The sequence below is a fragment of the Capra hircus genome, chromosome 7, assembly GCF_001704415.2.
Source record: "Capra hircus breed San Clemente chromosome 7, ASM170441v1, whole genome shotgun sequence".
Classification (NCBI taxonomy): domain Eukaryota; kingdom Metazoa; phylum Chordata; class Mammalia; order Artiodactyla; family Bovidae; genus Capra; species Capra hircus.
In genome coordinates this window covers 97,620,744-97,648,677 of record NC_030814.1, presented here as the reverse complement: position 1 = coordinate 97,648,677, position 27,934 = coordinate 97,620,744, and the positions used below count along the sequence as shown (strand labels likewise).

The 27,934-nt window shown below is 45.8% G+C and overlaps 1 protein-coding gene across 18 annotated transcripts in view; it reads right to left on the bottom strand.

Moving 5' to 3' along the window:
* CACNA1A (calcium voltage-gated channel subunit alpha1 A) overlaps nt 1-27,934 on the bottom strand; it is a 250,975-nt gene that overhangs the window by 122,873 nt on the left and 100,168 nt on the right. For all 18 annotated transcript variants that reach the window (XM_018051221.1, XM_018051220.1, XM_018051232.1 and 15 more), the window contains 3 exons: nt 12,445-12,536; nt 10,262-10,414; nt 5,380-5,573 (listed from right to left, as the gene is read on the bottom strand). In XM_018051221.1, coding sequence (XP_017906710.1) covers nt 5,380-5,573; nt 10,262-10,414; nt 12,445-12,536 — 439 coding nt within the window. The remainder of the gene's footprint in view (nt 1-5,379; nt 5,574-10,261; nt 10,415-12,444; nt 12,537-27,934) is intronic.

Below are 27,934 nucleotides of genomic sequence, written 5' to 3'. Positions count from 1 at the left end.
AGTCTGGGGGAGAAAAGATACACATATATGTATGGCTGAGTCCCTTTTGTCAACCTGAAACTATTACAACACTGTTAACTGGCTATACTCCAGTATAAAATAAAAAGTTTTAAAAAGAGGGGGTTCATGTTTGGGAACGCATGTAAGAATTAAAGATTTTAAAATTTAAAAAAAAATTAAAAATAAAATAAAACATTTTAAATCTTAAAAAAAATAAAAATAAAAAGTCAGTTGTGCTCATTGGAGACAAGTTTGTCAATGTAGAGAAGTATCAAGAAAGAGATTCCCAAGTCCCACTACCTAGATGCCATCTTGGTACAGTGGACGTCAGTCTCTTTTTTCCTTATATTTTCAAGATTATACACTTGAGATTATAAGCTTCTATGGACTGAACTATGTCACCATTCCTAATCCCTGATGTAGTGGCATTTTTTAGATGGAGTCTTTGCGAGGTGATTAGGGTTATAGGAGGTCATGAGAGTGGGACCCCTATGATGGGATTAGTGTCCTTGTGAAAAGAGATCCCAGAGAGCTTGTTCTCTCTCTCCCCCCTCACCATGAGAGGGCACAGAGAGAAGGCAGCCATCTGTAAGCAGGAAGAGAGTCCTCACCAGAGCTGGACCATGCTGGCACCCTGATCTCGGACTTCTAGTCTGCAGAACTATGGGAGCCCTCGCCAGAGCTGGCCATGCTGGCACCCTGATCTCGGACTTCTAGTCTGCAGAACTATGGGAAAGCACACTTTTTCTGTCTAAGCTGCCCTGTCTATGGTATTTTGCAATGTCAGCCTGAGCCCGTCTGTCAGCGCACGAGACCTAACAGACATTGGTTCGATCCCTGGGTCAGGAAGATCCCCTGAAGGAGGGCATGGCAACCCATTCCAGTATTCTTGCCTGGAGAATCCCACGGACAGAGGAGCCTGGTGGGTTACAATCCATGGGGTCACAAAGAGCTGGACACAACTGAAGTGACTTAGCACAGCATGCACACCCTGGTTCTTCTTAAAAGAATCAGTTCCCCTTACTTGTCATTATATACGGTGAACATTTCCCTGAATCCTTAAATATTCTCCCAACAGATGATTTTTAATGACGACATGATACTCCATCATATGGAGGGACCATACGGTATTTAACCAGTTGCTTCCAGTTTTGTTCTATTTTTACAGATAATGCTGGGGGGCACATCCTGATATGAATCTTCGACAGTGTTTCTGATTACTTAAGGTTAGGCTTTTTCTAAAAGCACTTTAACTGGGAAATCAAGTGGGGAAGAAATGAGATAAATTGAAAAATAGAAAAACCTGGACGGGGCCCCAACATACCACGAGGTGAGCTGCTGTTCCCTCAGCCAAGAACGCTCTTCTCTAAAGCATCTGCCTGGCTCTCTTCTCTGTGGAAATGTCCCCTCCTCTGAGCAGCCCTCCCTGACTGCCTGGCCTAAACTGGCCCCTGCACCCCATCGCTTGTCCTCTCATGGTGCTGTGGTCGTCACGGGACAACGGGTCAAGTCACTATGTCCCACATTATACACTTGCTTAAGGTCTATCTTCCACATTCTGAGCAGTTTATTATTTATCAGCGTTTACTGGTCACGTCTGTCTCCCCGACGAGGGTGGAGACTTTTGTCTCTCTTTTTCACTGTGCTATCCCTGATCACCTGATCATTTCCTGGCAAGTACTGGACATTCAGTAAGTAATTATGGGATTCCTCTAGTGCTCTGTGGTTGAGAATCCCCCTGCCAACGCAGAGGACATGGGTGCAATCCCTGGCCCAGGAAGAGTCCACATGCCACGGGACAGCTAAGCCCGCGTGCCGCAGCTACTCAGCCTGCGCGCCCTCGAGCCTGAGCTCAGCAACAAGAGAAGCCGCCGCAATAAGAAACCCAGGCCCCACAGCTAGAGAGTAGCCCCCACTCGCCACAACTAGAGAAAACGCGCGTGCAGCAACAAAGACCCAGTTTGGCTGAAAATAAATAATTAAACTTAAAAAATACTAATTAGAGTAAGTAATTATGGAATAAACAAATGGATTCCAATGTTGAGAAAAGAAAAGAGATGTTCAGCCTCCACGCCTGTGGATTCTAAAATGCTTGAAGCAGGTGCTTCCGCACTCTCCCATGGATCTCACCTGACAGAGGCTGGTAAGGCCATGCCTACGGGCTTGGGTCCAGCACAATATAAAGGACAAGGAGTTCAGACACTGCGCCTGCCTGGGGCTGGATGGAGCTAGGGGCGTCCTAGGGCAGGCCTGGCAGATGGCAGAGCACATGGGCAGGGCTCAAACGAGTCTGGAAAAGCAACAGCTTTGTCTTCGCTGAGCAGAAACTCAAAGATGCCACCTTAGCTTCTGCCCTTAGCAATGAGTGATCCTAGTGGTTGTATTTTGGGTTGAGGAGTTGTCTTTTGTTTTCTTTTCTTTTTTAAATAAATTTACTTTCAATTGGAGTATAATTGCTTTACAATGTTCATTAGTTTCTGATTTCATGACAACATCAATCAGCTATAAGTATACATATATCCCCTCCCTCTTAAGCCTTCCTCCCACGGGGCGTGGATTGTCTTAATTTAGGAAGTCCCAGACAAGGGTTCTAGAGAAGGCAAGGGCACCCCACTCCAGTACTCTTGCCTGGAAAATCCCATGGATGGAGGAGCCTGGTAGGCTGCAGCCCATGGGGTCGTTAAGAGTTGGACACGACTAAGTGGCTTCACTTTCACTTTTCAGGACAGGGGAGGCTGGTGGGCTACCGTCTATGGGGTTGCCCACGGTCAGACACGACTGCAGCGACTTAGCAGAAGCAGCAGCAAAGGGTTCAAGTGCAAGTAGTTTATTTGGGAGATTTATGAGCTGAACTATGCAATTCCCCCTCACCACCCTCCCCGCAGCCAAGATAAGTTGAAGAGCTAACCTCTACGACCTCAGGATGTGACCTTATTTAGAAATAAGGTCGAACTTCCCTGGTGGTCCAGTGGTTAAGAATTCACCTTCCAATGCAGGGCACACAGGCTTGATCCCTGGTCCTGAAAGATTCCATATGTCAGGGGGCAACTAGCCCATGCGCCACAATTACTGAAGCCCTCATGCCCTAGAGCCTGTGCTCCAGAACTAGAGAAGCCACTGCAATGAGAATCCCCAGCACAGCAACTAGGGAAAGTCTGCTCGCGGCAGCGAAGACCCAGTGCAGCCAGCCAAAAGATCACATAAGAAAAAAAAAATTTTTTTTTAAAGAAAAATAGGGTCATTACAGATGTAAGTAGTTAAGATGACATTATACTGGAGTAGGGTGGGCCCTAATCCAACACGATAAGTGTCCTTATAAGAAGATGGCCGTGTGCAGATGGGATATTCAAGAGGAGGACAGAGAATCAATAAGCCAAAGAATGCCAAGGATTGTTGGCAGCCACCGGAAGATGAGAGAGGCAAGGAAGAATTCTCCCTGAGAGCCTTTGGAGGGTGCCTGGCCTGGCTGACACCTTCTGGCCTCCATACTTGTAAGGTAATAAATGTCTGTTGTTTTAAGCCAACCAGTGTGGTACTTTATTACTGCTCTTGGCTCACATCAGGCTCAAATTTCTGATCGGGTTTCTACCAAAGTATGAAAGTGGGATATAACTGCATGGCAAGTTCTAGAAGGCTACTCTGCAGCAGTTACCAGTGGGGTGAGAGCAGGTAACAAAGCGGGACCCAGTGGCTCACCTCACTTCCTCAGTTGCTGCCAGAGTTTTCACAATGAAAAATTCATACATTTCTAAGAGAAGTGCCTGTTGGGGTGGAAAATCTGGCTTACAGAGAGCTTACTTAGGGCCATGGTTCTGAATGTTTCACATATATTTACCTTTCCTCAGGGCTTGTGCCCTGTGAGGTAGGACTGTGCTTTTCATTTTGTACATGTGGAAACGGAGACACAGAAAGTGTAAGCGACTTGCCCAGGGTTGCACAGCATGGGAGTGGTGGGGTCGGGAGGGGAACCCAGGCAGCCTGATGCCTGACTCTGTTCTTTCAACTGTTTCCCCTGAGCTTGCGTCTCTCAAGGTGGTTCAGCTCGAAGCTTCCAGGGTAAGTATCTCCTGAGACAGTGGCGCTTCCTACTACAGAACCCTCTGGAAATTTGTGGTCCTGCTCACACTTCCTCACCCACCACTGAGCACATGCCCATTGTCTTCCTCTGAACCTCTTTCTGGATGTCCAACCCCGTGACACAACCGACCCAAGAAAGCTCCTGACGATCTCAACGTTGCTGTCTGTTCCTAGAGACGCTATGCTCAGGCCAGGTCATTAGGCAAACTAGGCCACCGTGGCTTTCCCCCACATTCTTCAGATTTCTCTAATGGACACATGGCCATAATGGCAGAAATCTATGTGGTCTATAATATGAATGACACTCCCAAGACGTGGTGACTTGTGCAGTGTGTGACGTACGTAACTGTCCAGGGGTGGGGGACAGGGAACAGGGTAGAATGGGAGGCAGGGGAGCATGCACATCCTTTCAGACCTGTCCTTAACATTTTCAAGACTGGGGACAAGAGAACCAACTGAGGCCCACATAATATGTGTGAATATTTAAAAACTACTAAATAAAACATGCTCTATGCTTCTCCTACACAAACATACCTTCATAAGCACTGGGAAGGTCAGTCTAGAATTTAGAATCTGGATGTCTGCACTGGGTTACGGGGTGGGGACAGGCTTCCCTGCCCCTTGACCAGGGCCTGCCACCTGGGGGCAGGGGAGGGAGGGCTCCACACACACATGGCTGGACGTGCCAATCTGCATGCCCATATTCCAGCCCACATTTGTGCCAACAGCTACCCCAAGGACATTCTCAGACCTCAGGGGATACAATGCGCAAGGTAGTCAGAGAAGAGACTCATGGAAGAATCCAAGTCTATGGAATCTGGGCTTGGGCAGGGAATTCTAGGATCTCAGGTGACCCAAAATATGATCCAGCAAGTGGAGGGGTGGTGGCACTGGTTCCCATCAGCACCACAGGGAGGGGCACGGCTGGAGGAGGGTCAGCACGCGCTCCAGCACAGAAACCCTTTGGATAGGTGTTCAAGACACGTCTCTTTCTTTCCTCTACGTTGGTTTTTAACTTCATGCCACCTTTACCTATTCAAAAATCTAAAATTATATTTAAAAACTTGGGCAATTAAAAATTATTCAGCATCTGTGTGTACTCTAGATTCTCACCTCGCAAAGGTGCTTCCCTATTAAGAGTTCTGAGGACAAGACGCCCATATCGTCAAAGGACGGAGCCTTAGGCTGGCTCTCCTGGGGCCATATTGAGCTGTCCTTTGGCTGCCTCCCTGGTTCAGGGTCCCTCCACTTCAGCCTCAGGAGCTGGCTGGGCCTGGCTCTCCACCACGCCTCATCACTTACGTTGTAGAGGAGGTCAGTCCACCCTTCCATGGTGATGCACTGGAAAACAGTCAGCACTGCAAACAGGATGTTGTCGAACTGAGTGATCCCATTGTTGGGCCCTTCCCAGTAGGGCTGACATTTGGTCCCATTGGGGCAGGTGCGGGCAGGTTCCTCTGTCCCACACGGTGCTGGAGACTCACCCTGAATGTCATCTATGAAACAGAAGAAGAGCAAAGTCAGGGGAAAGGGCCAGCAAAAACAGCTCTGAGAAACAGGAGCCAGTGAACATTCAGTGCTGCTGAATCTGCAGAAAAATGGCTCTTAGGATGGACTTAGCAGTCTTTTTCCAAAAAGTCCAATGCTTGGCTTGGTTGATCTATTCATTGTTTTCTATTTCATAAATTTCTTCTCTAAGTTGTGTTCCCTTTTTTGTTCTTTTCCTAAACTTTTGAGATAGATTAATGTTATTTAAGGCTATAAATTGCCCTTTAAGTGCAGCTTTAACTGCACCTCACAAATTCTGTCATGCATTATTGTTCAAGTAAAATATTCAGCAGTTTCCATTATTATTTCTTCTTTGATTTGTGGATAACCAAGAAGCATCAAAAATTTGTCAGAAATACACAAAAATAGAGTAATGTAATGAATTCCCATGTAACTATCACCAATTTCAACATTTATCGACTCAGGGCTAATTTTGTTTCATCCACATCCCCTCCCCACACTAAAATATTTTTAAAGCAAATCTCAGACATCCTAGCATTTAATCAACAAATAAGAAGCATGTCTGTTAATTTCCAAACACTTTTAGTGTTGTCTTTTTGATACCAATTTCTAGCCTAATTGCACTGTGGTCAGAGGATATGTTTTGTATTATTCTGTCCTTTGAAATCTGTTAAGATGGACTTTAAGGTCCCAACAACAGTCAACTTTGGTAGATCTGCTGTGTGCATTTTGAAGCGGTTGGGGCAGTGTTCTCTAGACTTCCATTAGCACAAATTTGTCAATTGTGTTGCATTATTCTTCTGTAGCCTGATTTTTTTTTTTCTTGAGAAGTACTGGGGCCCAGATGTTCTGGGGGCGAGGGAGGCCAGTACACATAGTACTCCACCTTAGGCACAGGAGCTAAGTTTTCTCCCCAAAGAGCAAGAGGCAGATTGTGAAAATGCCACAAGGAAAGAGACACATGTCAATGGACACCCCTTTTGCTGGAAACCAAAGACAGCTTCCTGGCAAACTCAGACTGAGTGATCAAGGTTGAGTCTGAATTCTAAGGTTTTGAAGGGGAGGGGGAGGAGATGCCTTCACGAGAACATGGACTCAGGGGAGTACAGAACATCCTGGGTGTGTACAGAACATCCCATTGGACCAGAGCCACAGATATGAGAGGATCCTATTCAGCGAGCGACACTTTTGAAGGTTTTTAGAGAGCGACATTGTCCGATAAGAAATCAAACAGCTGAGTGTGTAAACTCAAGCTCCCCACGAAACAAAACTATATCTCAATGCACATGCCACATATAGGGTTTGCAGACCATTCTTAACCTCCACTTAGCAAGAAACAGGGAGAAATAAGCCAACATAGAATGCATGAATCTTACTGGCCTTTGCTGCTGCTGCTGCTGCTAAGTCGCTTCAGTTGTGTCCAACTCTGTGCGACCCCATAGACGGCAGCCCACCAGGCTCCCCCGTCCCTGGGATTCTCCAGGCAAGAACACTGGAGTGGGTTGCCATTTCCTTCTCCAATGCATGAAAGTGAAAAGTGAAAGGGAAGTCGCTCAGTTGTATCTGACTCTTCGCGACCCCCTGGACTGCAGCCTACCAGGCTGCTCCATCCATGGGATTTTCCAGGCAACAGTACTGGAGTGGGGTGCCACTGCCTTCTCCGACTGGCCTTTGAGACTCCTGTTAAATAGAAACTCTAGGCCATGCAAAATGACATTTGCCATATCAGAAGGGACACCTACACCTCAAGAAGCATTGACATCCAATCACTAGTTCAAGTTGTGGGAAATACTTTTCCCCTTCATGTCAGACTTGGGGCTGATTTAATGAATACAGATTAGAAGGCAAAATCTTTTAAATATAAGACTCGGGGCAAAAGGGAAAATTCCATGGTCTCCTATCATGAATGAGAACCACGGTTTGTTGGGAAGGTTGCCTCTGTCCAAAACCTTCTCCATTTTCACCTTCTGTCCAAGTCTGGCTCAATTCCCATCCACCAATACCCTCCCCTCTCTTGGATCAGTCCAGTCTACTGGCCCCTTTTTCCCCCCTCAGGGCTACAGTAGCTCCCAAATGTTCACATTTGGTGAGGAGATAAAAGCAGGCATTAACTTGCACTTGCTATAGACTAGTTCCAGATGAGGAATCTTGTCTCCTCAAAGTATTTTGGAAGCTCTTGGAAAACAGGAAGCTCTCCCACCTTTCCTTTGCATTTCTCTGGGTGTTTAGCGCAGTGCGGGGCACACAGGAAGTTTGTTCCTGATTATAAGGAGAACCTGTCTGCAGGAGAAATCTGACCGCCTTTAGCAGCTATGCCCAGTGGTGTTCCTGATTGTGACCTGCCAGCCCCCTCATCACGAAACACTCTGGGGGCTGCTTCTAGAAAAGCAACCATCCAGAGAGTCTGAGGAATTTGGTTATAAATATATTTTAAAATTAACCTGCTGCCTGGGTGTCTGTATATATCTGTCTCTTACTCACACGTTCTTATATTTTTAATTGTGAGCTTTTCAGTCATCTTCCCTAAATCAAGGCCTCCTACCCTCCAGTTGCCCCACCCACATCTGTCCCCTTACAACCCTGATTTAGACTCAAGCCAGTTCTCTGTCCCCTTGGCTGGAGAGAGAGAGAGAGAACCAACAAAAATAAAAAACCCAGGATCCAGGAGTCCTGGTTTCTCTGCTCTCGGCTGATGTTTCCAAGGGGCCCTGCCCTGCGTCTCTCCCTCCAGCATTTCCACCCAGGTGTCGAGGCCAGGAGCAGAAATAGCTTTGCCTCAATTAACACTTTCTTCATTGGGGAAAGAAATAATTAGGACATCCCATATTGAGCAAACTTCACAAGCCCAGGAGAGAAGGAGATGGGAGGAGCAAGAAAAAAGGAAGCAAAAAAAAAAAAAAAAAGAGCATCTTGAATAAACCTTCTTTATTGGGTTTTCCTGCCCTCTGGGAGGTCTGGGGAGAGGGTTCGGTTACCTGAGGGTCACCAGGAAGAGAAGGCGGATGGGAAGCCACTCCAGGAAAGAATTATCTTCCCAATAAAGCAGGCCTGAAACCTCCTTCCCTTCTCACACAGGCTCCCCTGCCTCCATTCACAGTTCCCTTGACCCACAACTAACGCCGTCATTCAGCCCGTCCACAGTGAGGAGGCCCATGGTTCAAGTATTGAAATACAGGCTTCCCTCTTATCTGATTTCATTTGGTTCTTTGGCTTCAGAGAGCAAGTAGCCAGGTTTGCATACCAGAGGACTTAGTCAAAGATGAATGTGGAAGCTATTAGGTCCCTGAGTATAGGGACAGCTAGGGACACCCAGGCTGTTTCGCTGCTGTTTCAGAGACTAAGTCTGTGGCTTCTGGTCTTCCTGGTTTTTTTCCTGAGTCATCCTCCTCCATCCTTTCTTCTTGTTATTGTTTAGTCTCTAAGTTGTGTCCGACTCTTTTGTGATCCCATGAACTGTGGCCTGCCAGCCTCTTCTGTCCGTGGGATTTCCCAGGCAAGAACACTGGAGTGGGTTGCCATTTGCTTCTCCAGAGGATCTTACAGGAGCAGGGATTAAAAACATGTCTCCTGTATTGGAGACATTGGAGTCTTCTTTAACACTTGAGCCACTAGGGAAGCCGCTGAGCTAAGGGGTTGACTGCGGCACAGTGTGGGGAGGGGAGGAGCCAAGATCCTGTTTGTGCTTGATGCTGATTGGCTGGTGCCAGGACTCCCAGTGGGAAGTCGTTAAGGCATCTTCTTGGTGAGACTAGGAGGAGTCACCTTTGACTTTCCCGTCCTTCAGGGTAAGGAGGTTTCAGGCTTCTCTGGTGGCTCAGTGGTAAAAAATCCACCTGCCAATGCAGGAGACACAGGTTCGATTCCTGGGTCAGGAAGACCCTCTGGAGAAGGAAATGGCAACCTACTCCAGTATTCTTGCCTGGGAAATCCCATGGACTGAGGGGCCTGGTAGGCTACAGTCCACGTTATCGCCAAGAGTTGGACATGACTTAGTAACTAAACAACAACAAGGAGGTTCAGAACTCAGCACGTGCTAGGGCCTGGGGTCGCTGCAGGGGAGCTAGGCAGAGGCTGCAGGCAGTGCATTTGTGTTCTGCTGTCTTTTGCCCCTACAGGTTCCCACTGAAAATATCTTTGATGCCTTCTCCTGCCTAGCATTTGGGGCAGCCAGCTGTGCCAGGGCATTAATGCCCATCCTGGGCTCAATCCCCGCCAATGTTGGACAGAATTTGGTGGATAAATACCCAGCTCCCATGCGCGTCGTGTGGGATGGGTCTAAGGCATGTGACCTACTCTGTTTCCTCTAGGTGCCCAATGGAGCTGAGGTCTAGTGACCTTGCCCAAGACGGTAACCTACTTGATAACGTCCCTAGATGTTACTAGACCCTCCCCGTCTCACTTTCTCACTCACCTGAAGGTGTTTCCTGGGATCACTTCCCCAATAAACCACTTACCCTGGGACAGCTTCTCAGGTAACCCAGTGTAACATCCCAGCAACAACCAAGATCTCTGGGGCTGTTTCAACCCCTGCCTTCCTTGGCTTTGAGATGTTCTCCCAACTTCCAGGAGAAAAGCAGCAAAGTCCTGCAGATCTTATCCAGGAGCTTGTCCCCAAAGGAGAAAAGAAAGGGGAGGAAGGCTGGAAAAAAAAATTTTTGATGCTGCTCGGACCTACCTGTGCCCTCTTCAAAGCAGGTGGTATGAAATTTTCCCATATAAAATTCTAACCCTATGATTGCAAAAATAAGGATTGCAAAAAATAGGAGGAGGCCGATCTGCAGCAGGGGTATCATTGCCTTCATGATCGACTTCAGGACGACTTGTAAACCTGGGGATACACAGAGAGAGACAGAGGCCCCAGAGGCCTGTGAGAAGGTACCCTGAAACGCCACCCCCAAGATGCCTCCTGAGGAAACTCAGAGCACGTGGGATGCGGGAGACAGGGCAACGGCGAGCAAAGATGGATGGAAGACATAGAGGCTGCTCACTTTAATAACAGGAACAATCCTTCCTTATATTTTAAGCACTTTTTTTTTTTTTGGTTTTCTTTTGGCTTCACCATTTGGTTTGCAGGATCTTAGCTCCCTGGCCAGGGACTGAACCCGGTAACATGGCAGTGAAATCACTGAGTTCCAACCACTGGAAATTCCCCACCTTCTATTTTAAAAATATTTGTTAAAGTACTGAGCATAGGCTGTCCTGTTTGATGACTTTTGAGGCAAGTAAGAGGTGGAAATTCATAGCTTTCTGAGCCCCATCCCTGGGTGTTGCACAATTTTCATTCAGATCAGGGTGCCTTTTTCTAATCTTTTTCCACCAAGAGGGGGCATCTTTTTCCTAATTCATACAATGCTGTATGCACTAGTTGCAGCTCTGCCTGGGAAAGCAGTCAACATCCTAGTGCCAACCCTGAGAAACCAGATATTATTTCATTGGCTTTTAACAACAACCCCATGAGGCAGGCACACATGCAAAATTATCCCCATTTTACAGAGGTGGGAAGCAAAGCTCAGAGGATGTCATGCTAAAAATGAGGATTCAGCCTCAAGGTGTGAGAAATAATGGGGCCAGGATTTGAACCCAGGTTGGAATTGATGTCAAATGCCATGTCTGTAACCAACCTTTAGGAAAGTCTATGTTAAAATGCTCCCAAGTGGCTCAACAGTAAAGAATCTGCCTGCCAAGGCAGGAGACACAGGTTTGATCCCTGGTCACAAAAGAGTTGGACATGACTAAACAACAACAAGTAACGTGGTTAAAATGAGGATTTCTTGTTTTATGTCCTTGGATACTCTTCAGTGTCTCCCAGTTTATAGCCTATGAGAACGTGAACAGAATTCGTATCCTACTGTTGGGTGAAAACTATATAAATCTTAATTATGTTGAATTGGTTTATAGTACTTTTCGGGTCTACTATATCTTTCTACTTTTCTATATATTCATTCTATTAATCTTTGAGAGTTTAATATTGAAACTCCAACTAAAAATCTTAATTTATCAGGCTCTTCATCTGTAAATGGGGATGAGACTTAGCACCTCCCTCTCAGGATTAAATGAGAGGGTTCATACCTAGCAAAGCCCTTGGCATATCATAGATGGTCATTAAACAGAGATTCTTGTTAGCATTAGCTTGGGGATAGAACTTGATTTAACATGACGTAGGCACCTCTGGTCTCTTGAAGAGAAGACTCTTGGGAGTCCCTTGCACAGCAAGAAAATCAAGCCAGTCAATCTTAAAGGAAATCAACCCTGACTATTCATTGGAATGACTGATGCTGAAGCTCCAATACTTTGGCCACCTGATGCAAAGAGCCAACACATTGGAAAAGATAATACACAAAACGCTCTTTCTGCCATGCCTGGTATGCAGTAGGCACTGAATAAATGGTAACCATCATTGCCACCAATATTATTCAGGCTGTGGGGGCAGACTGGCTAACTCCTAATTCTTCCATTCTCAGCCACATGATTTTGCTCAAATTATTCAGCTGCCCTGAGCCTCAGTTTTCTCATCTGTAAAATGGAGACTTTGGTCCTATCAACTTCACAGGGTTGTGATTATAGAATGGGGTCCTGGGTGGTGCTTGGCATGGCTCCTGATAGAGAAGTGCTCAGTAAATGGGTGCTGTGGTGATGGGTGAAGCTCCTGGCTGGCTTTTAGGAGTTCACCCAGACCTGCAGCCAGATTCCTGGGGGTGGGGTGGGGGGTCCCTGAAGGGGCTTCCCCAAAGATGAGGCTGCCCTGACCCAGGCTAGGGAAGAATCTGAGGGCGCCTATGAGACCTTCTTGCAGAAGGCAAATGGAGGGCTCCCAGGACCCCTGAGCAGACCCCTTGCCAGGGTCAGAAACTCACGCACTTGGGATTCCAGACACCAGCTTGAGTGGCCGCAGCACTCGAACTGCCCTCAGCGTCCTTAGGTCAAACTCCGTCCCAACTGTTGCCAAGATGCTGGAAGAAAAGCCAGAACAGAAAGCAGACGGTGGGTTTCAGGGTCAGAGAGGTGGGTAGAGGGTTCAATGTTGTGGTTTCTTTAAAAAAATTTTTTTAATTAGAGGATAGTTGCTTTACAATGTTGTGTTAGTTTCTGCTGTGGAACAATGTGAATCAGCCATAATTATACATACAATCAATTATACATATATCATTGATTGATCAAATCAATCAATCCTAAAGGAAATCAGTCCTGAATATTCACTGGAAGGACTGATGCTGAAGCTGAAGCTCCAATACTTTGGCCATCTGATGCAAAGAGCTGACTCATTGGAAAAGACCCTGATGCTGGGAAAGATGGAAGGCAGGAGCAAAAGAGGACAACAGAGAATGAGATGGTTGGATGGCATCACCAACTTGATGAACATGAGCTTGAGCAAGCTTCGGGAGTTGGTGACGGACAGGGAAGCCTGGCGTGCTGCAGTCCATTGCGTTGCAAAGAGTCGGACACGACTGAGCGACTGAACTGACTGACTGATACATATATACATATATATGCATATATCCCCTCCCTCTTGAGCCTCTCTCCCTGCTCCCATTCCACTCTTCTAGGTCGTCACAGAGCACCAGGTTGGTTTCTTGGCAGGGTGACCACAGGCTGGGTCTCAGTTTTGTCATATGTAAAACAGTGTTAATAGTGCCTGCTTCACAGGATAAAAGATGATTTACAAAGACCCCAAATAGGTCTTAATACTCAATAAACACTCCCCTTGTCTGGCTCAGCTGGTAAAGAATCCGCCTGCAATGTGGGAGACCTGGGTTTGATCCCTGGGTTGGGAAGATCCCCGGGTGAAGGGAAAGGTTACCCGTTCCAGTATTCCGGCCTGGAGAATTCCATGGACTGCACAGCCCATGAGGTTACAAAGAGTCAGACATGACTGAGTGACTTTCACTTCCTTTCACTCAATACATGTTGGGCTAAGAAGAAGAGAAATTCTTCTCATGGCACATGGTTGGAGTGATACTCGGTGTATTTCACAACCTAAGATCAGGATGGATAGTGGGGAAACTTGGAGGCACTAGGGGAGTGAGAGACCCTTTGGGCTCAGGCCACTTTACCAACTGGCAAGAAAGTAGCTTAGTACTGAGACCTCAGCCTGCATGGGTTCAAATTCCAGCTCCACCATTTCCCAGCTGGGTGACTGTGGGTAAGTCACTTTTCCACTTCATGCCTCAGTTCTCGCTTTTGTATAACAAGGATAACAACAGTACTGAACCCTCAAAGGGATGTGAGGATGAAATGAATTAATACATGTGAAGTGGTAGGCATTGTGCCTGGCACACAGGAAGTGTGTTAAGCTATTGGGAAATAAATGAAACAAACAAACGAACAGACCTCAAACAATGGGTGTGGCCCTGCTGGGGTGGACTAGCTGGCATCAGCCCCAGAGAGGGCTACAGACCCAAAGCCTCAGGGCAAAAAGTCACTCTTGTAAATGCAGGTAAGAGTCAGGGAATAGGTGAGATGAGCCTTCTGTAGGAAGCCCCCTTCCCTCACCCCTTACATAAAGACCCCATCCTAAGACCTCACTTGTATAAGTGTTTCTGGGGAGACAAGGGAGACAAGGGGTTCCACAGCCCTTCCTCAGCCCAAGGAACCCCCTAGACCTGTTTCCTAAATAAGATACGTAGTAGGGATGGCCATGGAACCACAGCACAGAAAAGGTTGTCACTGGAACCTCAGATGATGAGCACGGAATGCTGAAAACAGAGGATTCTGTGGTTAAGAACGGGCTTCCCAGGTGGCCCAGTGGGAAAGAATCTGCCTGCCAATGCAGGAGACACAGGTTGGATCCCTGGGTCAGGAAGCTCCCCTGGAGTAGGAAATAGTAACATGCTCCAGTATGCTTGCCTGAAAAATTTCATGGACAGAGGAGCCTGGCAGGCTACAATCCATGGGGTTGTGAACAGTCAGAGGCTACTGAGCATGCACTGTGATGAACAGGATGGAGACCACAGAAGTAATTTGGGGGGTGTCTTCATTCTTGTCCAGGAGTCTGAGTCTTACAACTTTGGCCTGCGAATAACCAGTATCTACATCTGTCTTTATTTTTCGGCTGCACATGAAGAATGTAGGATCTTAGTTCCCTGACCAGGGACTGACCCATGCTCCCTGCAGTGGAAGTGTGGAGTCTCAACCATTGGACACCAGGGAAGTCCCTCTTTGTCTTTTTTTTTTTTTTTTTTTTTTAATTTTCACTGTATATTGGAGTATAGATGATTTACAACTTCGTGTCTGTTTCAGGTGTACGGCAAAGTGATTCAGTTATACATATACATACAACCATTCTTTTTCAAATTCTTTTCCTATGTAGATTACTTAACAGAATATTGAGGAGAGTTCTCTGTGCTATACGGTAGGTCCTTGTTGATGATTTGTTTTATATACAAATATACAATGTATTACTTTACATATAGTAATAGTACATCTCTTTGTCTTTGAGACAATCAGTATCCGCATCTATTAACAACCTGTATTGGCACCTGTATTAATAAACTGTATTGGCCTGCTTTTGTCTCAGGACTTTCTTTGAAGCTAAGACAGACCCAGGCAGTGAATTCCCCCGTGAGAGCAGCCCTCCTCCACAGATCGCTGGGAAGAGGTGGATGAATTCCCCAGCTCCCTGGCCCCCTCCTTCCAGATTGCTCTGAGGTGTGAGTTCCATACAGGCTCCCAGAGAGGTTGAGCCCAGCTGCCCATCCAGGGTAACCTGCTCAACTCCTCCTTCTTCCCTGTCTCCTCACCCTTGTCCCCCACCCACATTTCCTGGAGTCACTTCCCAGATGAACTACTTGGACCTGAATCCTTATCTCAGGATCAATGTGGGGGCACTCCAAACTAAGACAGGGGTATTCCCAGCTCTTTCCCAACTATTCCTAGGACAGAAAGTTAAAGTACTAGTCGCTTAGTCGTGTCGGACTCTTTGTGACCCCATGGACTGTAGCCTATCAGGCTCCTCTGTCCGTGGGATTCTCCAGGCAAAAATACTAGAGTGGGGAGCCACCCGCCATTCCTTTCTTCAGGGGATCTTCCTGACGCAGGGATTGATCTCAGGTCTCCTGCACGGGTGGCTCTTTACCACCAGAGACGCCATGGCTAGGACAGAGATGTGTCTATTAGACTGGGCTAACCTCCTCTTCCACCATCATCAAATGTACATCTAAACACATTGTACGTCCTGGGCAAAGCAATACTTGAGACCCTTCCTGCTTCATAGGGCTGATGCAGGAGAGAAACAGTTTAATCAAAAAATGCACACAGAGATTGAATCCATTGGGGATGTGATGCATTCTTAGAGAGAGCAGGCAGAAACAACAGCTCTGATGGTACACAGCAGGTAGTGTTAACTCCTCTGGGACCCAGGGAGGTTCCCACTTCAAGCTGAGGATTCATGGATGAGCAGGTGGAATCTGATCAGTGGGGTAAGTACTTTCTAGGCTGAGGAAATGGCTGAGACAGACAGCCTGGGGTGGGAAGGCAAATTCAAGGAAGGAAACGGCGCATGGTGGGGATTTGGGTGATGCCATGAAGCTGAAGTGTAGGTGGGGGCCTTGCCAAGCAACTCCAAGGAAATTTTCATTCATTTAATTATATATTTTTTTCTCTTCCTCTCCCAATTTTCATTTGGATTTCTCAAACTCCATCCTGTAGATCACGAGTCTATTTTACTTTCTTCTCTCTCAGCAGGTAAAAGCCATTGTTAAGGGTGTGTGTGTGTGTGTGTGTGTGTCTGCGCGCACGTGCGCGTGAGTAAGTGCTCAGTCATTCAGTTGTGTCCTACTCTTTGCGATCCCATGGACTGTATGTAGCTCGCCAGGTTCCTCTGTCCATGGGATTTTTCAGGCAAGAATACTAGAGTGGGTTGCTATTTCCTCCTCCAGGGGATCTTCCCCACCCACGGATCAAATCCACGTCTCCTGAACTGGCAGGCGGATTCTTCACCACGGAGCCACCTGGACAAGCATTCTCTGAGTTTTCATTCACTCACTTCAAAAACATTAACTGAGCATCTACAATGTGCCAGGTCTTGGGGACACGAGTCATAGGAATCCCTATCTGTGTGTGGGAGGCTGAGAATAAACCCAGTAAATGTGCCAGATGTCAGGGTGATGAGTGCAAGGGAGAACAGCAGGGCAGGGAAGAGGGCATGCTGGCAAAGTGGGGCAGGATGAGGGAAGCGACGACACCCATTTCAATTAGTAAAGGCCAACTGCTCTTTCCCACCTGGCTGGGTAGTAGTTCAGTGTTAAGGATGTTCAGACCAGCATCGCCCAGTAAAACTTCAAGAAGACCGTATGTTGGACATAGTGAACAGACTGGTGGTTGCCAAGGAGGGCGTGTTGGGGGAAGGATGGAGTGGGAGGTTGGGGTTAGCAGATGTAAGCTGTTATATATAGAATGAATAAACACTCTCTGTATAGCACAGAGAACTCTTCAATATCCTATGATAAACCATAATGAAAAAGCATATAAAAAAGAGAATTATATATATGTATAACTGAATCACTTTGCTGTACAGAAATTAACACAACATTGTAAATCAATTATATACTTCAATAAGAAAAGAAAAAAGGAAAAAAAAAGGAAGAGCCACGTGTGAAATTTAAAATTTGCCAATAGCTACATTAAAGTCCAAAGAAACAGATGAAATTAATTTTAATAATATAGTTTATTCAACCAGGTATATCTGAAGTATTGGGCTTCCCAGATGGCTCAGTGGTAAAGATTTGCCTGCCAAGCAGAAGACATGGGTTCAATCCTGGGGTCAGGAAGGTCCCCTGGAAAAGGAAATGGCAATCCAATCCAGTATTCTTACCTGGGAAATCCCACGGACAGAGGAGCCTGGTGGGCTATAGTCCATGGGGTCACAAAGAATCGGACACGACTTAGTGACTAAACAACATCTGAAGTATTACGATTTAAATAGGCAGTCACTATGAAAGATTACTCATGAGACATTTTATATAGTCTTTCCTTTAGACTACGTCTTTGAAATCTGGTTAGCATACTCTACACTTAAGGTACATCTCAACTCAGGTGTAGGATGGCCACGCATGGCCAGCACTGAGTGTACCAGAGAAAGAGTCAGCGGGGAAGTGCAATCTGTGTGAAGTCTATCTATGCAATCTCTAAGTGAAGTGAGTCACAGGAATATACCAGAGGAAAACTCTAGGCAGAAAGCCAGTGCAAAGGTCCTGAGGCAGGACCATGCCTGGTACATTTGAGGAATGGCAAGGAGGCCACACAGCTGAGTGAACCAGGGTGTCAGTGGGAGGAGATGAGGGCAGGGAGCTGACGGAGCAGTGTGCAGGAGTTGGTGGGCCATGGTGAGGACTTGGACTTTTGTTCTGAGTAAAGCAGGAGCCAAGGAGGGTTCTGAGCATTGCAGGGATATGATCTGACTTACATATTACAATAAGATCCCTCTGGGGGTCAAGACCAGAAACTGGGAGGCTGGAAGGGGGCGGAGATGACCACAGAGGTCCAGGTGAGAGATGATGGGTTTAGATCTCATTGTGCTGGACCCAAGGATAACACTGAGATGAACTCAGCCTTGCCCTTAGATGACCATGCAAGTAAGTCGATGACAGATTCAAGTACAAGTCCTTCTGGCCCCAGGGCTGTCGGAGGCAGGAAGGAGGAGGAAATGAATACAGACAGGAGGGCGGGGGACAGTGTCACTGTGGAGCCCAAGTCTGAAAATGCAGCAAAGCACAAGATCTTACAAAACCTTAGACCTGGAGTTAAACCCTGACCCTGCATCTTCTTATACCTAGCCTTTGCTCTAACTTCTCTGAGCCTCTGAAATGCAGCTAATCTGACCTCCCTCCTGCCCAGTGCAATCCTAGTGGGCACCTAAGACGGACTATCTCCTGTGCGCCTCCCTGGAAGGATGACAGGGAATTAGGAGCAGAACGGGAGGAGGGAGAGGCTTCGCAGACTGAGAATGCCCTACAGAGGCAGAAAACGTCCCTTAGGAAACATGATGGGAGGCGGGTGGGAAATCGGGGTGGGCTGGACCATTGGAGGCTGTGAACTGGAGGCGGAGGAGGTGGGTCCTGCTGTGTGGACAGTGGGAGTCATGTGAGGTTTCGGAGCAGGGAAGGGATGTGATTAGGGTTGGCGTTAGGAAGACAAGCCTGACAGCTGAAAGGACAGATTGGTGGTGATGGAGGCAAGAGTTAGGAGGCAGCCGCAGGAGCAGACCAGCGTAATGAGGACTAGAGCTAGGGCAAAAGGCAGTGGGAGTACAAAGGAGGCCCCAGTTTATATATAGCTGCCATCGACTGCTGTGCACCAGGAAACCTGCCTGGGCTCACCAAGTGCTCCCTGCATCCAAGCCATCATTAGGAGGAGTCCCATTTTACAGACAAAGAAACTGAGGCCCAGAGAAGTTACTAAGGCATGGAGGTCCACGCTGCCAAGTGAGAATGTGAACCCAGGACCCCAGGACTCCAGAACCCCAGTTTTCCACCTCACATGGCTTGTTGGATGGGGCAGGGCCAGTGGTGGGAAAGACAAGAAAGGGAAGGATGGCTTTCTGGTTATAAATGGACCACCAAGTGATGATCATTCATTTATTCACAAGGCTTTGTGGAGCACCAGCCACTCAGGGAGGACCTCAGGATGCCACCATGAACAACGTGACAATGGATCACTTTGGCACAATGGGACGATACACAGTGTGTCGTGCTATGGAAAACAGTACGGCGGCCACCAGTGCTCCCAATGGAAGGATGGAGTGTGTGGTGGCAAAGAGGAATTAAGACTGGGCTACCTGCAGGATGGAATTGTCAACTGAGATGGGGAAGTGGAGGAAGGGTGAGGTTTGAAGGAAGATCAAGAGCTGAGCTGTGAGATTGGGACTAACATATACACACTGCTGCTGCCGCTGCTGCTCAGACGCTTCAGTCGTGTCTGACTCTGTGCGACCCCATAGACGGCAGCCCACCAGGGTCCCCCATCCCTGGGATTCTCCAGGCAAGAACACTGGAGTGGATTGCCATTTCCTTCTCTAAGGCATGAAAGTGAAAAGTGAACGTGAAGTCACTCAGTCATGTCCAACTCTTCAAGACCCCATGGACTACAGCCTACCAGGCTCCTCCATCCATGGGATTTTCCAGGCAAGAGTGCTGGAGTGGGGTGCCATTGCCTTCTCCAATATACACACTACTCTGTATAAAATAGATAACTACTGAGAAAGTTCTGTATAGCACAGAGAACTCTACTCAAAGTTCCGCGGTGACAAAGTGGGGAGATATATAGAGAGAGCAGATTCATTTTGCTGTACAGCAGAAATTAACACAACATTGTAAAGAAACTAAATTCTAATAAAAAAGTGGGGCAAGAGCTCGATTGTGGACACACTGAGTTTGGGAAGCCAGTTTTCTGTAACTCCCTCATTAAAACTTTCCAGCGGCTACCATCAAGCTTAGAAGAAAACCCAGGCCATACCGTGACCACAAGACCTTGCCTGACTTGATTTCCCCCGACTACCCTTTCTACACTCCAGGCACTTTGGCTTTCTGTTCTTCCAACAGGAAAATTTCCTTTCTACCATGGAATCATATGACGGCCATCTCTTTTCCTGCTAACACTTGCCTTCAACCCTCTTCCTCCTTTGCCTAGTTGGCCCTCTGCAAATCTTTCAGGCTGCAGTTTAAATTTTTCTTCTCAGAGAAGATTTCCATGTCCCCCTCTAGATAAAGAGAACTCTCTGAGATTATACTGCTTATTAAATTGCATTTATTATTTTGGGATTCCCAGGTAAAGAATCCACCTGCCAAGCAGGAGATGCAGTTTTGATCCCTGGGTCGGGAAGATCCCCTGGAGAAGGAAATGGCAACCCACTCCAGTATTCTTGCCTGGGAAATCCCATGAACAGAGGAGCCTTGTGGGCTATAGTCTATGGGGTCGCAAAAGAATTGGACACGACTTAGCACCTAAACAACAACATATAAATGTTTGCTATCATCATCATTTAAAGTTTTATTACTTGCCCCTAAGTCATACCAGAACTGACTGATGAAGGAACCAACATTCATTAAGTTTATTCTCTTTGCCAGGTTATATGCTTGTGGCTTTAAATACTGAGGTCTCATTTTATGCCTCAGTATCTTTACCAGGTGATTGTTCTACACTCAGCTAATTGACAGGGGAACTGAGACTCTGAGGGGTTAACTACTTGCCCACAATCATACAGCTAACATGTGGTACCTGTAACCCGAGTCTGGCTTTGCCGCCTCCACTGTGCTGCCCCTGGTTAATTCCCCCACCCCACTTACCCTCTCCCAGGATCTCAGCCAAGTTTATGTCTCTGTTAACCCAAGTATAGGAAGGATCTAGATTTTTCTCTAGCTGCCTGGAAGTCAGAATGTCAATAAATATTTGCAGAGGAGCAACTACTTTGTGCCGGGTGGGTGAGGAGGGGAACACGTGCAAAGGCCCTGGGGCTAGAGAGAACGTACGGTAAAGAGCGGGGTTACCAGATGAGGGGGAGGGGCAGAGGACAGAATATGAGATGATATTAGTGTGGCTAGAAAACAGGGGAGAGGATGGAGGCCTCATTGACCTCACCCACCGGACCTTATTTAGAGGAAGCACCTGCCCACACTATTCACAAGGGCCAAGACATAGAAGCAACCTTATTAAATGCCCACTGACAGATGTATGGATAAAGGAGCTGTGGTCCATATACACAATGGATTCAATGGATTATTCAGTTCAGTTCAGCCGCTCAGTCGTGTCCGACTCTTTGCAACCCCATGAATTGCAGCACGCCAGGCCTTCCTATCCATTACCAACTCCCGGAGTTCACTCAGATTCATGTCATGAAAAAGAATGAAATAATTCCATTTACAGAAACATGGATGAACCTAGAGATGATCACACTAAGTGAATTAAGCCAGAAAGATAAATATCATATATTGCTTATATGTGGAATCTAGAAAAATGACACAAATGAACTTATTTTCAAAACAAAAATCAACCCGCCAACATAGAAAACAAACATGGTTACCAAAGGGGTAAGGAGGGGAGGGATAAATTAGGAATTTGAGATTAACATATACACACTGCTATACATAGGACAGATAACCACCAAGGGCCTCCTGTGTAGCACAAGGAACTATACTCAGTATTTTATGTGTGTCTTAGTGTTAGTCGCTCAGTCATGCCCGACTCTTTGCGACCCCATGAACTGCAGCCTACCAGGCTCCGCTGTCCGTGAGATTTTCCAGGCCAAGGATACTGGAGTGGGTTGCTGTTCACCTCTAAATGAAAAGAATCTGATAAAGAATATACGTATGTACATATATATGTATGACTGAATCACCTTGCTGTATCCTTGAAACTAACACAACACTGTGAATCAACTATAATTCTATAAAATTTTTAAAAACTTGACATACAGAACAAACATATGGATATCAAAGAGGGAGGTAAGGGTGGAATGGAGTGGGAAATTGGGGTTGACATGTATACACTGCTATATAACATAGATAACTAATGTGCATGTGTGCTAAGTCATTTCAGTCGTGTCTGACTCTGTGCAACCCTATGGACTGCAGCCCACCAGGCTCCTCTGTCCATGGGATTCTCCAGGCAAGAATACTGGGGTGGGTTGCCACGCCCTCCTCCAGGGGATTCTCCTGACGCAGGATTGAACCCACCTCTCTTATGCCTCCTGCGTTGGCAGGTGAGTTCTTTACTGCTAGCGCCACCTGGGAAGCCCAACTAATGAGAACCTATTGTACAGCACAGAACTCTACTCAGTGCTATGTGGTGACATAAATGAAAAGGAAATCCAGGGAAGAGGGGATATATGTATATGTATAGCTGATTCAAGGCTATGGTTTTTCCAGTGGTCATGTATGGATGTGAGAGTTGGACTATAAAGAAGGCTGAGTGCAGAAGAATTGATGCTTTTGAACTGTGGTGTTGGAGAAGACTCTTGAGAGTCCCTTGGACTGCAAGGAGATCCAACCAGTCCATCCTAAAGGAGATCAGTCCTAGGTGTTCATTGGAAGGACTGATATTGAAGCTGAAACTCCAATATTTTGGCCACCTGACGCGAAAGTCTTTTCATTCGAAAAGACCCTGATGCTGGGAAAGATTGAGGGCAGGAGGAGAAGGGGATGACAGAGAATGAGATGGTTAGATGGCATCACTGACTCAATGGACATGAGTTTGGGTAAACTCCGGGAGCTGGTGATGGATAGGGAGGCCTGGCGTGCTGCAGTTCATGGGGTCGCAAAGAGTTGGACACGACTGAGTGACTGAACTGAACTGAACTGAATAGCTAATTCACTCTGCTGGACAGCAGAAACTATCATAACATTGCAAAGCAACTATACTCCAATAAAAAAGAAAAACCCATGCAGATAAAAGAAAATATTAAAATAAACAGACTTGCTTTATACAAACATAAATTAAAGAAGCATCTGCCCCATAGATCCAGTCCAATCCCTGAGGTAAGTATTCGGAGCATAACTATTTCCCCTGCAGTCTATATTCTTGCTATTGGTAGATTTTGCAAATCTTCTTCAAGTTTATTCTTATATCACCTGGCTTTTAGCTTCTCTTGGAAAAACTATTTCTAAAATTCCTTTTCTAAACCCTCAAATGCAGAGTCAAGATTTGGTCTGTGCAATGCACCTTTCTTGTTCACTGTTCATTTATTCATCCTTTCATCCCCACGTTTTACTTTCATTCCCCCGCCCCCCCCCCGCCCCCGAGAAAACGGATACGTTTAATTTGGTCTTATTGGAGTGCATTCTTGTAAAACATGCGCTTTATTTTGAACGCATGTATTTTAAGTTTACATCAACGGCAACTGTCAGGACTATTCTCTTTTTTCTATTTTCACCCAGAACAGCAGACGTGCAGTTTGGGGTTCTCGCTGGGCCCGGGAGCTGCCGAAGTGCACCCGTCACATCCCACCTGCCCGTCCCCCAGGCACAGACACCAGGTGGCCTTCAGCTCATCCTCCACAGATGGTGCTGGAGCGAAAAACCTCATACCCACTCCTTATAAAACAAATAAAAGTCTCACGGAGACTTTCGTGCCTGAGAGCATAACTGCCCCTGGGTCTGGACTTAACTGGACCAATCACCACTGAGCATCCTCCGCAGTGGCCGCTCAGGCCACGCCCCCATGAGGGGGAGGAGCTTCCTCTGTCGCCACAACCGGCTGACCCTTCCCTTAACCACCTTTCTAATTTTTTCCACTCTAAGAGGCATACAGAGACACTCACTGTTTTAATTTTCATCTTTCTGATTACAAGTGGTTTTGAATACCATGTCATCTACTGATTAGCTTTCCAGACTTTTATTCCCTAAACGGTCTGATCACATTTTTTGCCTGCTTTCCTCTTGGGGTTGCTGTGCTATTTCTGTTTTTCATTATTATTATTATTTGTATTTTTACTGAGGTTGAGTTGATTTACAATGTTGTGTTAATTTCTGCTGTAGAGCAAAGTGATTCAGTTAAACATAAATATATACATTCTTTTTTGTATTCTTTTCCATTTTGTTTTTTTTTTTAACAGGATATTAAATATAGTTCCCTGTGCTATACAGTAGGACCTTGTCCTTTATCCATTCTATGTATAATAGTTTGCATCTTCTGGTCCCAAACTCCCAATCCAACCCTCCCCTGCCCACCCCTCCTTAGCAGGCTTAGCAGGGTTGCTGTGTTATTGTCGTTGACAATTCCCGCCATGGGCTTCCCAGGTGGCTCAGAGGTAAAGAATCTGCCTGCCAATGCAGGAGACCAGGTTGGATTCCTGGGTTGGGAAGATCCCCTGGAAAACAAATGGCAATCCACGCCAGTATTCTTGCCCGGGAAATCCCATGAACAGAGAAGCCTGATGGGCTACAGCCCATGGGGTCACAAAAGAGTCAGTTGTAACTTAGCAACTAAACAACATTTCCCTCCTATAGTCTTATTGACAACTGGCCAGTATGGTAGCCACTAGCTGCATGTGGCTATTGAGCTCTTAAAATGTGGCCATTATGACTAAGGGACTGAGTTTTAAATTGTATTTACTTTCAATTCATTCCATTAAAAATAGTCACCTGTCATAGAGAACAGATTTGTGACTGCCACGGGGTCGCTAAGAGTCAGACACGACTGAGCGACTTCACTTTGACTTTTCACTTTCATGCACTGGAGAAGGAAATGGCAACCCTCTCCAGCATTCTTGCCTAGAGAATCCCAGGGATGGGGGAGCCTGGGGGGCTGCCATCTAAGGGGTCGCACAGAGTCGGACACGACTGAAGCGCCTTAGCAGCAGCAGCAGCAGCAGCTGGGGAAGTGGGGATAGGGAGGGATGGATAAGAAGCTTGGGACTAGCAAGCACGAACTATTGCATATAGACTGGATAAACGAGGTCTTACTGTATAGCACAGGGAACTATATTCACTATCCTGTAATAAACCATAATGGAAAAGAAAAAAAATTTTAAATAGTTGCATGTGCCTAGGAACTATCATACCGAAGAGCTGTTAGCTATTAATTGCTGCTCACTTTTTCCCTATCATCCTATGCACTATTTAGAAACACTACTTTAGTTCTTACCGCATGTCAGGTTTTTTTATTTCCTTGAGGGAGTAAGAGACTCAATTTTATTTTACTTTTAAATTCATAAAACAAGCATTACATTTTATCAGATGTTTTGGGGAGAAAGCAGTATAAAATATATCACTGAGATAACCTTTATTCTGTAATCATTTATATGGACTATTTTCTTAAGTCTTAATTGAACTTGTTACAATACTGCTTCTGTTTTATGGCTGCAAGGGATGTGGGATCTTAGTTCCCTGACCAGGGGTCAAACCCATACCCCCTGTGTTGGAAGACTTAATCTCAACCACTGGACCATCAGGGAGGTCCCTATTCTGTAATCATTTAAAAGTCTACAAAAATACTTTATTTAAATATGGCTCTGACAGAATCATCTTAAAACAACCTAATATTAAAAAACTGAGCATACACATTTAGGGTCAAAATAACCTTAATTACAATTTATTTGAAACAACCCAATCAAAAAGTGGGCAGAAGACCTAAACAGACATTTCTCCAAAGAAGAGACATAGATGGCTAATAAACATATGAAAAGATGCTCAATATCGCTCATTATTAGAGAAAAGCAAATCAAAACTATAACGAGGTATCATCTCACACCGGTCAGAATGGCCATCATCAAAAAGTCTACAAACAATAAATGCTGGAGAGGGTGTGGAGAAAAGGGAGCCCTCTTACATCATTGATGGGAATGCAAACTAATACAACCACTATGGAGAATAGTGTGGAGATTCCTTAAAAAACAAGGAATAAAACTACCATATGACCCAGCAATCCCACTACTGGGCATATACCCTGAGGAAATCAGAATTGAAAACGACACATGTATCCCAGGGTTCATTGCAGCAGTATTTACAAGAACCAGGACATGGAAGCAACCTAGATGTCCACTGGCAGATGAACAGATAAGGAAGTTGTGGTACATACATACAATGGAATATTACGCAGCTATAAAAAGGAACACATTTGAGTCAGTTCTAATGAGGTGGATGAACCTAGAGCCTGTTATACAGAGTGGAGTAAGTCAGACAGAGAAAGACAAATATCATATATTAATGCATATATATGGAAGCTAGAAAGACGGTACTGATGATCCTATGTGCAGGGCAGTGAAGGGGACACAGACACAAAGAACAGACTTTTGGACACAATGGGGGAAGGAGAGGGCGGGCTGATTTGAGAGAGGAGCATTGAAACATTTACATCACCATATGTAAAACAGATCGCCAGTGGGAGTTCGATGTGTATGATTCAGGGAGCCCAAAGCCAGTGCTGTGTGACAACCTGGAGGGATGGGGTGGGGAGGGAGGTGGGTTCAGCAGGGAGGGGACACATGTCTGCCTATGGCCAATTCATGCTGATGTATGCTAAAAACCATCACAACATTGTCAAGTGTTAGTCACTCCGTTGTGTCTGACTCTTTGTGACCCCAAGGACTAGCTCGCCAGACTCATCTGTTCATGGAATTCTCCAGGCAGAAATACTGGAGCGGCTAGCCAGTCTCTTCCCCAGGGAATCTTCCCAACCCAGGGACTGAACCTGGGTCTCCTGCATCACAGGCAGGTATTTTACTATCTGATTTATTTATTTACTTTCCTACCAGGGAAGCCACCATAAAGTCACTATCTTTCAATTAAAATAAATAAATTAATTAGTTAAAAATGTGTCTGATAAACAACAAGGATTTACTGTATAGAACGGGGAACTATATTCAAGATCTTGTAATAAACTGTAGTGGAAAATAATTGAAAAAAAGAATATAGATATATACCATATATGTATAACCAAATCACTATGTTGTACACTCAAAACCAACACAGCATTATAAATGAACTCCACCTCAACAAAAAATTTCTTTGCATTTACTTGTGACCTAAAGTAACACGTACCACTGTCACTTAATCTTAAATGTTTAAGTATCCAAGAAAGAAGAAAACAGCACTGTCATTTCTCATTAACTCACTCAGGATTTAAGAACCCAGCAACATGGTTTACACCATGAGTCAAGAAATCCTTTTGGCATTAAATTAAATTATTACAAAAAGACAGCATACGGTTACTATATTTCAACTACACTTAAGTTCAGGTGTTATTTTAAATGATTGTAAGGGACTTCCCTGGTGATCCAGTGGTTAAGAATCTGCCTTCCAATGCAGGGGACACAGATTCGATCCCTGGCCAGGGAACCAAGATCTCACATGTTGTGGGGCAACTGAGTCTGTGCTCCACAACAAGAGAAGCCCCTGCACCACAATGGAGACCCGGTACAACCAAAATAAAAATAAAATAAAATTTACATAAAGAAATAAGATTATAAATATTAATTTATTTCAGACTCCTAACACCCTGTTAGTTGATGCTATTCTTTCCATTTTATTGATGAGAAAACTGAGGCACAGAGAGGTGAAGTAACTTGCTCAAGGATTCGTAGGACATGGTACAGCCAGGATCCGGATCTGGGAATCAAACTGCCCCCATCTCAGTTTTCACATAATCAACTTTTTGTTGTTGTTGGTGGTGGTGGTTTGTTTTCGCCTTAGAGTTTTGGCTTTTAAATTTAAGAAGTCCTCCCCCCTCTCCTGGGGTTGCACAGATATCCTCCTGCCTTTCCTCCTTTCATGTGAAGTTCTTACCACTCATCCAAGGTCCTCTCAAGTGCCTTGACCTTTGCATGGAACAGTTCTTTCTCTTATTTGTCTTCTAAAGTAGAAGACGGCACAAAGGACACGTTGCTATTTCGGGTGATTCCTGAAGCTCTGTTGAAGTGCAG